Here is a 10,711-nt window from a genome sequence, read left to right as displayed (position 1 = left end):
AAAATTAAGAACTTCGTGATCGGGAGTACTAATGATGATAGGAGGACTAGCCATGATAACGAGATATAACTAACACACGAGCACACGAAAGGAAAGCGAAAGAGAGGAGAACGGGAAAGAGAGGGTGAAAAAACGGCAAGGGTGAAGTGGGGGAGAGGAAAACGAGAGGCAAATGGCAAATAATGTAATGCGAGGGAGATGAGTTTGTGATGGGTACTTGGTATGTCTTGACTTGAGCGAAGACCTCCCCGGCAATGGCGCCAGAAATCCTTCTTCCTACCTCTTGAGCATGCGTTGGTTTTTCCCTTGAAGAGGAAAGGGTGATGCAGCAAAGTAGCCTAAGTATTTCCCTCAGTTTTGAGAACCAAGGTATCAATCCAGTAGGAGGCTCCTCAAAAGTCCCACGCACCTACACAAACAAACAAGAACCTCGCAACCAACGCGATAAAGGGGTTGTTAATCCCTTCACGGTAACTTGCAAAAGTGAGATCTGGTAGAGATAATATGATAAGATAAATGTTTTTGGTATTTTTATGATATAGATTGGAAAGTAAAAGATGCAAATAGAAGTAGATGGAAAACTTATATGATAAAAGATAGACCCGGGGGCCATATGTTTCACTAGTGGCTTCTCTCAAGATAGCATAATTATTACGGTGGGTGAACAAATTACTATCGAGCAATTGATAGAAAAGTGCATAGTTATGAGAATATCTAGGCATGATCATGTATATAGGCATCACATCCGCAACAAGTAGACCGACTCCTGCCTGCATCTACTACTATTACTTCACACATCGACCGACTCCTGCCTGCATCTAGACTATTAAGTTCATAAGAACAGAGTAACGCATTAAGCAAGATGACATGATGTAGAGGGATAAACTCATGCAATATGATATAAACCCCATCTTTTTATCCTCGATGGCAACAATACAATACGTGCCTTGCTGCCCCTACTGTCACTAGGAAAGGACACCGCAAGATTGAACCCAAAGCTAAGCACTTCTCCCATGGCAAGAAAGATCAATCTAGTAGGCCAAACCAAACTGATAATTCGAAGAGACTTGCAAAGATAACCAATCATACATAAAAGAATTCAGAGGAGATTCAAATATTTCTCATAGATAAACTTGATCATAAACCCACAATTCATCGGATCTCGACAAACACACCGCAAAAAGAGTTACATCGAACAGAGCTCCAAGAAGAGGAAGGAGAACTTTGTATTGAGATTCAAAGAGAGAGAAGAAGCCATCTAGCTAATAACTATGGACCCGAAGGTCTGTGGTAAATTTCTCACAACTCATCGGAGAGGCCTTGGTGGTGATGGAGAGGCCCTCCATGGTCGATTCCCCCTCTGACGAAGTGCCGACAAAGGCTCCAAGATGGGATCTCGCGGATACAAAAGGTTGCGGCGGTGGAAATAATTTCTCGTGGTGCTCCTGGATGTTTTCGGTGTATGTGGATATATATAGGCGAAGGAAGTCGGTTAGGGGAGCCACGAGGGGCCCACGAGGCAGGGGGCGCGCCCGCCCTCGTGGCCACCTCGGTTGCTTCTTGACTTCCACTCCAACTCTCCTGAATTGCGTTTGTTCCAAAAAGATCGCTCCCGAAGGTTTCATTCCGTTTGGACTCCGTTTGATATTCCTTTCCTTCGATATACTAAAATAGGCAAAAAAAACATCAATCCGGACTGGGCCTCTGGTTAGTAGGTTAGTCCCAAAAATGATATAAAAGTGTAAAGTAAAGCCCATAAACATCCAAAACAGGTAATATAATAACATGGAACAATCAAAAATTATAGAAACGTTGGAGACATATCACGCGGCACGTGCTACAGCTCCAAGCCCATAAACCATTTCTCCATCTTGCGCACCTCTTCTAGCTATGCCTCCATGTGCTCGTCCTTGGGCGTGTATTCCTTGTTGGAGAAGTTGACGAGGAGATGAGAATCGCCCTTGATGGTGAGGCGCTTCACCCCCAGCGCTGTCGCGGCCCTAAGACTGGCGAGCAAGCCTTCGAATTCTGCAACGTTGTTGGAGACTTTCTCGCCCTGCTGGAAGCATAGTTGCACCGCATAGTCGAGCCTGTCCTTGGTGGGAGAGATGAAGACGGCCCCAGCTCCTGCGCCTTGTCGCGCGAATGCTCTATCAAAGTACATGATCCACCCATCTGGTTCCTCGTCTCCCGGTAAGAGGGAGCAGTCCTCGCTCATCCCTTGGTTGGGGGCGTTAGTCCATTCAGCCACGAAGTCCGCGAGGGCTAGGCCCTTAATGACTGTGGTGGTGCTAAACTCGAGATGGAACGCCTGAAGCTCGATGTTCCATTCTGCAACTCGCCCGACGGCGTTCGGGCTCTGGAGCACTCTCTCCAGTGGGTATGCCGAAATGACCTTGATGGGGTGGCCTTGAAAGTAGTGGCACAACTTTCGGGAGGCGACGAGGAGTGTGAGCAAGAGTTTTTGATGGGGTAGCGCGCACGTGCCTCCCTCAGCATCGTGCTGACGAAGTAGAATGGGTGCTTGACGAGGGGAGAGGCATCAGCGGAGTCTTGCTCTTCTTGAGGGTGCGGGTCTTAGGTGGCTTCGCGAGGTCCATCCTCAGGAGCCCCCCAGCTGTGGGGTCAATTACAGCCTCAAGAGGGACATTGACTACTGGGTTGGTCGAGGCCCTAGGCGCATTGCCCTAAGAAAGTTCCGTCTTGCTTGGTGGTTGAGCATCCTGCCGAGGGTCCTTGGACGCGCGCTCCTTCCTTAGCGCCACCAGGGTGGCACTGGCTGAGTGGGGGGTGGCTACCAGATAGAGCACCAAGGGCTCGAGAGGGCGCGATGCCACCATCACCGGCGGGCTGGTCAGGTATCTCTTGAGGTCTTGAAAGGTTGTGTCTGCCTCCGGGGTCCATTCGAATGGCTCCTTCCTTTTCATCAGCTTGAAGAAAGGGAGGGCACTCTCTTCCAGCTTCGCGATGAAGTTCTTGGGGACGACGACGGGATTCGCCAGCCACTCCGGGTATCGTACTTCCTTGATGACCCATGCGCCTTGCAGCTTGCGGTTCTCTTGGACGATGAAGGCCTGCTTTTCGGTGGAATGACGACGAGCCTTCTGCTTCACTGGTCGCACGTTTGGGCATACCTTCAGGTGGTGTTTGATTATTCCCCTTGGGACCCTAGCCAGGTCTTTGGGCTCCCAAGCGAATACATCCTTGTTGGCGCGCAAGAATTCGACCAATGCTTTTTCTTGGTCCCGAGGGAGGCCAGCCCCTATGGTGAAGGTGGCGCTGGTGGCTCGTTCCTCGCTGACCAGCACTTGCTTCATTTCGGCTCGGTCTTTGGAGAACGACTGCTTCTTCTTGGCCGACGCCGCTTCCGGGGCCTCAGGACCCCCCTTATCGTCAGGCAGCACGGATGTAGCTGACCTGAAGGTGAGCCTCAGGACCTATAGCGCGTCTTTGGTGTCCCCTGCCACCGTGAGGACACTGTTGCTGCTAGGCAACTTCATGAGGTTGTAAGCTGGGTGAGTCGCCGCCATGAACCTGGCCAAGGCTAGGTACCCCAGGATGGTGTTGCATGGCGGGTCGATCCTGGCAATGTCGAAGTCGATGAGCTCAGTGCGGTAGTTGTCACGGGTCCCGAAGGTGACATGGAGGCTGATCTGCCCCAGGGAGCTGGTGGAGCCACCGCCGACCCCGGAGAAGGGCTTGGTGTGGCGCAGCCGGCCGGGGGGCACATGAAGTAGGCCGAATGCCTCGGTAGAGAGCACGTTGAGGCTGGCTCCTCCATCGATGAGGGTCTTGGTGACCGCCATGTTGCAGATGGTGGGGGTCCAAAGCATTGGGAGCGCGCCTACTCCTGCTGTGGCGGCCGGATGATCCTCGGGGCAGAAGGCAAGGTCAGCCTTGGGCGCCGCCTATCCTGGGGGAGACCCCGGGCCCGCCTGGGCGGCACTTACCTGTTGGTATAACTGCCTGATGTGGCGGTCGGAGGGTGGCGCCTGTGAGCCACCCAGGAGGGCCGCGACGATGGGGAGGCACCGGCGTTGCGAAGCGTGCGACGCGGAGGCCGCGCAGCTCCCCCTAGGAGGCTACGGAGGACTCGGCAGGTTGAGCAACCAGGCGCGCGGTGCACCTGCGAGGGCCTTGGGGAACCAGTTGGCCTTCACCTTGTCGTCTCCGCCAGCCGCCCAAACTGCTTCTTTGTATGCATGGAGGAAAGCAGCCGGATCCACCACGTTGTCGTAGCATGGCGTCATCTCCGGCCTGAACTTGGGTGGCCACTCCACCTGCTGCAAGGAGAGGGTGAAGCAGCACAGCCCTGGCGTTCCTTCGGAGGTGCGCGCCGGCCGAGTCGATGGAGAGGCGCTCGCCATTGAAGCCCACGGCGCGAACTGGGATACCGGGCAGAAGATCCCCGACGCACCCCTACCTGGCGCGCCAAATGTCGATTACGGGTTCCGCAAACCCTTGAAAGGTTCGAACTCTGGGGTGTGTGCGAAAATCTCATCCTACCCAGCCTGCCTACTTGCGAGTCTCCTAAGCCTAGAGCGACAAGCTCGAAGAGATAGAGATACAACATTTTATCCTGGTTCGGGACACCTTGCGGTGTAATACCCTACTCCAGCGTTTTTCGTGGATTGCCTGGAAGGACTAAGGATGAACTAGTACAGTGGATGAAATGGCCTCAGGAGGTGAGGTGTTCTTGAGCTCAAGAGAGTTGGTGGGATTTGAACTAGATGCCCGTTCCCTACTAGATGTTTGTTCTCCACCAGTTGCCTTGTCTATCGTGGTGGCTAAGCCCTATTTATAGCGGCCTTGGGATCCCACAACGGCCGGATTTGAAAGGGGACAAGTAGTACAGCTTATCCTGACAAAAGTAGTCTTTGCCTGTGAAAAGTCTCTGGTCATGACGCTGCGGTGGACTCGGTGATAACCTCCATCCTGCCGTCCTAAAGGTCTTGGTCTTGTTGCACCAGAATGGAAACCTTTGGCTGATTCCTCGGGACTCTACGCCTGTGACTTGCCTCCCTTGCACCGAAGAGGAAACTGGCACTCTACGCCCGCTGGCGCCCGCCTGGCCTTGGTCATCGTGGCTCACATCAGCTGAGCCTCATGAGGTATACCTTGAATAGAACTCTCTGCCCCTCGGGGGCCAGCCTGAGGAGGCTGATCCCCTCGGGGGTCTTAGCGTTGTCCGCCTCGTGAGGCTTGGCCTCTCGCGAGGGTCCTGAGTTGTTGATGTCGAAACCGGGCCGTACCAGGCCGTCGATGGAGCCACATGGTGGGCCGTAGGCAGGCAAGTCTAGATACCCCCATATCCAGAATGCCGACAACAAACACCCTTCTTTGTGTACCCCGACAGAGGGGTTCACCCTCTCTTTGCGAGATCACATGCAAGTCACTGGGCTGACCCGGAACTTTGTGCCCCCCATTAAAAGCACCAACAAATTCATGGCATAGATCAGACCACGAGGAGATGGAATCCTCTGGCAAGTTCATCAACTACGACCTAATGTTGGGCTTAAGCACTAACGGGAAGTAGTTGGCTAGGATCTTGTCGTCACGTCCCCTTGCAGCCTGCACCGTCATGGTGGATGCTTAGGAACTCTGACGGGTGAGTCTTGCCGTCGTATTTCTTTGGCACCTCTGGCTCGAAGTTCCGGGAATTGGGCCACTGGACTTGCCGCAGCTCACGAGTAAATGCCGAACAACCCACCTCATAAGGTAGGCTGCCAGGGTACCCGGCACATGCTCATCTACAGTGGGCCCTACGCGCCTGTCAAATTGACAGCGCACTTCCTGTCACCGCTCGATGGTGGTATAAGCGTCTTATCTGCGCCGTTCTTGAAGAACTTGGTGATGATCACGGTGAGCTCGCATGTCGGATGATGCCATGGATGCATCATCATGGGTGTCAAAGCGCTAACTCTGCCGCTGTTGTTGTTGATGTGGAGGGGACTGCATGGTGGCTGCACCACCTCCAGTCCTCTTGCCAGCAGCACGCACCGATGCGGTGGGCTGCTGCTGTGAGGGCCCCGCCTGTTGTGGCTTGTCATTATTGGCAAAGCCAATAAGACTTTGGATAGTAGCTCTCCACTCCTCCATATTCTCTGCAGTAGGAGGGAACTCTAGAAGCAGCTGAGCATGTGCCATGGCTTCTTCTGGTGTAGCTGGCATGGAAAGGTGCGACGAACGGGAGGTGTTCTTACTTCTGACGGTGCTAGAAGGAACTCCATCTCGCCCTTGCTGCCTTGGCCTGCTTGCACCGTCTTGTTGGCGTGCTTGCTGGCCTTGCACATCTTGAATGATGCGCATGGGCTTTGCTGTGGCGATGTCCGGAGTAGCCGTCTTGAAGTTGCTCATCGCACACGACCTGAGATGGCCGCGGCGTGTGCGTCGATGTATGTGTCTTGGATGTCGCCGCATGACCGCCCGTAGGCTGCGAGGCTCCATCCTTCGACCTGGTGGCGTGCGGGTTGTTGCCGTTTCTGTTCCGGACGATGCCGCTCGCCTGGCTATGATCGCCAGAATGTCGTGGAAGTTGTTCTATGCCGCCACCTCCTCCACCTCTGTCCGTATTCGTAGGCATCGGCGTCGTTTGGATGTAGAAGGACTTGCCGTCGTGGCACCCTTCTTCTTTGGAGCCATGACAATGAAGAAGATGATGAAGCTGATGCGCTGACTGTTGAATCAGGTTCGCGCAAGCGATCCCCCTGCCTGGTGCGCCAAAATATGTCGTGTGTACGACGATCTACGGGACCAACAAAGGCCCCGTTGCGTTTCGACTGGGGATATCAATGTGCACAAAGAGCAGATCCAGCAATCAACACGGTGGTTTACCCAGGTTTGGGCCGCTGTGAAGCGTAAAACCCAATTCCTGTTTTGTTGTATTGGATGTGTATGAGCACAAGTACAAGGAGCGCAACTTGTCGGCAAGGTTGCGCGTGAAGTGTAGCTACGCGTGCAATTGTGCAAAGTGTCGACCTTTGTAAAGGTAGCCATGGGCCTCCTTTTATAGGGAAAGGGGTCACCACAGTGCCAAATACCCAACTCTTATGGGTTAGGACAAACGCATTAAATGTGCCATGAGGTGTCACGCTGGTAATACTCCCCGGCAAGAATTGTCTCTCCTTCTGTGCCGTTCGTCCAGCTACCTTGTATATCTTGACACATCACCAGGATGGGTGTCATTAAAGTTGTCTTCAAAGCGGCAGGTTGACACGTGACCAGAAATATTCACCTAACCACCTGCCCCCTCGACAGCTATTTGACAAGCGATGTGCCGGCCGCTGAGGTGGAGCGGTAGCAAGGTAGTGGGAAACTTGCCGGCACAGAGCTTGCCGGGCTCTTGCTTTCTTGCCGGCAAGGAACTTGTCGGCAACTCCAATCTTGATCTTCTGTACTATCCTTAGTATTTCTCGATTACTTGATTGGAGGTCTTCTTCATGGTCTTGTCAACCAAATCTTGAACTTTGTCTTCAAGCGCCCTTCGGCAAGCCCTGCCGTCGGGACGGCTACTACTGCCTGTGCACGAGTCTGGGGTACTAAAGTACCCAAACTTTAGTACACCGACAACCTCCCGCATCTGTGTCCGTGGACCGGTCCCCCCGTCCGCGGACTGATGCGGGAGGTTTTTTCGGGTTGCCGTTGCAGATGCTCTTATATGTCTAGTCACATGCATATGTTTGGTGGAGATGAAAAGGAAAAAAAATAAGAGAAATGATGGTTCGGGTTAGGCCGCGTCCTACGTGACGGACTGACCATCCTATGATCTGGATACAAGGGTTCGCAGACTTCCGGACATATAAATATGATATGATTGGGTCACTTTTTCTTTCTCTCTTTTGTCAGGATACTCACCGGGTATATTCGTGAACATTTGAGGAGGATTTGAGGGCAGTTCACGGACATTTGAGGAGGATTTGAGGGTAGTTCGCGGACATTTGAGGAGGATTCGAGGGTAATGCTCTAAGATAATCGATAATCGGCGTGTTCGATGGACTATAGTATACTGTCTGTAGCTCTGCACAGGCCGAGAGATTTTGACCAGGCTATTTGATCGAGAACAAAAGCCGGGGATACACCTGCACAGTCCGTGAGATCGGAGAAAGCAAAACCGTGGGCACCATCACAGTGGAGGCGAGAGTAATCCGTTCCACTGGAGACGACGATGTAGATACGGACAAAGAAAGGCCACACTGTGCACGCGCTTGCAACTGCGTGCTTGTCTCTGAAAACGCAGGTGACGGAATGCAAGTGTTTTCTATTTGTAGTATACATATGTATGTGACCCACTTCGAACATGACACGTCTCTATAAACCAAAATAATCAGAAGAAAACACTACGGATCTCATGCTTTGGCTGCTGATCGGACGGCTCTCGTTCGCGGACTGCCATGTCGATCGACTAGTTGGTTTGGAGGGATCCGACGCCGTGCTTGATTGCGGAGATCTTGTAGGCGAAAAGTTGACACTTCATGGGGCCAAGTTCACAAAAGATGAAGACACCTCCTGTTCCTGGGGCCTATCACTCGAGAAGCCAAATGTTTGACCCTCTAGGTAATAGGGTTCTTTTGCACCATGGAACGTCTCGCTCATTTTTATATCTTCTTTTTACATTTACAAGTACACCGGCTATTTCGACGTTACATGCGCACGTACGCCCCTAGCACGCACGAGAGGTTCTTCACTTTTCTATGTGGCACCTGCACGTTGCTCCAAATAACTTGACCGTACGTAGTAGTAGCAGTAAGTTATGCAGAGAAGACATGGCAGTAATTAAACAGATAGTAGAAAAACAGACAGTTCTCCGTAGTCCACGGTCGTCGTTAACCTAGCTTGTCCGTTGGAAAACAAGGACAAAGCTAGCAATAGATAGTACTAGTAGTTACTACAAAACAACACCTCTATAGGTAGAGGAGATGCATCTCAGTCTGAGAGGAGCTACAGGCCTACAACAGCACAAACACACACGTCTACAACCTAGTAGTAATACACTCAGTTAATCGGTAGAAGTACCATATATATTATTAACCTCTACCAACCTGGTGCATAAATGAAACACAGTGGAGTATACCGGAAGCTAAATGAGGGCCTCACAAACACACACAGACGACGACGTACCAGGAGACGGGGGAGCAGGAAGGAAAAGAAACAAGCAGCAGCTAAAAAATGCTATGCCTCTCTTGTTGTCTTCTCTTCTCTTGTCTTGCCTCCTCGTCTCCCTCTTGGGTCGATGAATTGAAGCTAATATATATGTAGCTATTGCCTACTGGCGTGGTAGGATAAAGTCCGGCTAGCGGAGAAGGCTCCGGATGATCTCGGCCTGGGGGCTGCTCTCGTCCAAGGTCGACATTAGCTCAGAGAGCCTGTCAGACAGATCGTCCACCTCCTGGTGGAGGCTCTTGATGTAGCCGCACGTCTCCTTCAGTAGCTTCGACGCCGACGACTGCACAGCACAGCATAGCATTCATGTCAGGAACAGTGAGGAAGAAAAATAACAGTGCTAATCCTTCTCAGGGTAGACTTGGCGGCGCCGCCGTGACGAAATGCACAGTCGCGGCCGGCCTGTCAGTGACGGTGCACTGCACGGACGCACGCATGTAACAAGCAACTCGCAGGAGAACCAATGCGCGCTCGCGTGAGTACGTACCCGGCTCGCGGAGCGGCGGCGGGATGATTCCGGGAGCAGCGCCTGGAGCTTGGAGATGAGCTCGTTGATCTCCTCGTCGGTGATCCTGCCACGGCGGCTCGACATCTCACTCTCTCTCTGCGGCCGGCCGGCTCTGATTGGAGACAGCTAACGCTTGGCTTTCCTTGCTTGCTCGTGTATGTGTTGATGCTTTACCTTGGCTGGTGATTCAGCCGATGAAGCGTCTGCGTGTGACTGTGATGGTGAGTGTCTGAGTGAGAGGAGAGCAGAGAGAACGAGGAGGCAGGCAGCGCAGCCGGGGTGGCTATTTGAAGGAGAACGGGGCAGAGATCGTCTAGCACATTGATGGCGAAAAGAGGCCACGGGCCCACTGCGCCTTCATTTAGGCCTGGGCTCCCGACACTGGCCCCAAAATGACCAGGCCCGGGATCCAGACAGTGGAGGACCCAGAATGATGACCAGGCCCGGCCCATGGGCTCCAGGAGTCGTGCCAGGACCCCCCCAGGGCCGGGGCACAATTGCTCCACTGTCCTCTGTGATTATGATTTCGAACAACGCGTGCAGTCAGCCAGAGTAAATATTGCAAATAAGTATGAGCATCTTTTTTTGTGTGTGAGAGAAATACTTGTATCACTCAATCACAATGTCTTTACAGTCATTAGTGACAATTCCCAAAACTTCCTCAGGACCGGACCCTCACCAAGTTATAGTCCGGCCTTCTACTTTAGACTAGTCACAGTGGGAGTAACTTCAGCAGTAACATCGAGTCCAACTCAGTAAATTTGTTTATGTGGCAGTGAGTTAATGAGGAGAGAGGTAGTTATAGTAACTTAGCTAGTTACTGTAACATCACATGTCCCAATGCAATATGAGTCTATAACCTAATAAATAAAGTTTTGCATGTTACCACATTTATGTTACTACCCACTATGAAGGCAGTAACATAGTCTAGCGATATGTGTATGTAAATAGTTTATGTTACTCACCATTGTGGCTACTCTTAGCAAATCTAGCTAAACTATCACTAACCTTATTCAAACATGAGGAATACAAGTTTGCCTAAAA

At 52.1% G+C, this 10,711-nt stretch overlaps 1 protein-coding gene across 1 annotated transcript; it reads right to left on the bottom strand.

Annotated features, from left to right (window-relative positions):
* Positions 1-8,802: 8,802 nt before the first annotated feature.
* On the bottom strand, positions 8,803-9,911 carry LOC123089234 (transcription factor ILI3). Its single transcript, XM_044510958.1, has 2 exons — positions 9,647-9,911; positions 8,803-9,442 (listed from the first exon to the last, which is right to left on the bottom strand). The coding sequence occupies exons 1-2, from the start codon at positions 9,749-9,751 to the stop codon at positions 9,290-9,292; spliced, it is 258 nt and encodes an 85-aa protein (XP_044366893.1). The 5' UTR covers positions 9,752-9,911; the 3' UTR covers positions 8,803-9,289.
* Positions 9,912-10,711: the final 800 nt, after the last annotated feature.

The sequence above is a fragment of the Triticum aestivum genome, chromosome 4B (genome assembly GCF_018294505.1).
Source record: "Triticum aestivum cultivar Chinese Spring chromosome 4B, IWGSC CS RefSeq v2.1, whole genome shotgun sequence".
Lineage (NCBI taxonomy): Eukaryota > Viridiplantae > Streptophyta > Magnoliopsida > Poales > Poaceae > Triticum > Triticum aestivum.
This window is presented reverse-complemented; position numbering and strand designations above follow the sequence as displayed.

Excerpts from the sequence above, each read along its gene's own strand:
- LOC123089234 (XM_044510958.1), bottom strand. The coding sequence starts at position 9,751 with ATGTCGAGCCGCCGTGGCAGGATCACCGACGAGGAGATCAACGAGCTC. Across the intron at positions 9,443-9,646 it reads GCCGCCGCTCCGCGAGCCGG|TCGTCGGCGTCGAAGCTACT; the intron begins GTACGTACTCAC and ends TGTGCTGTGCAG.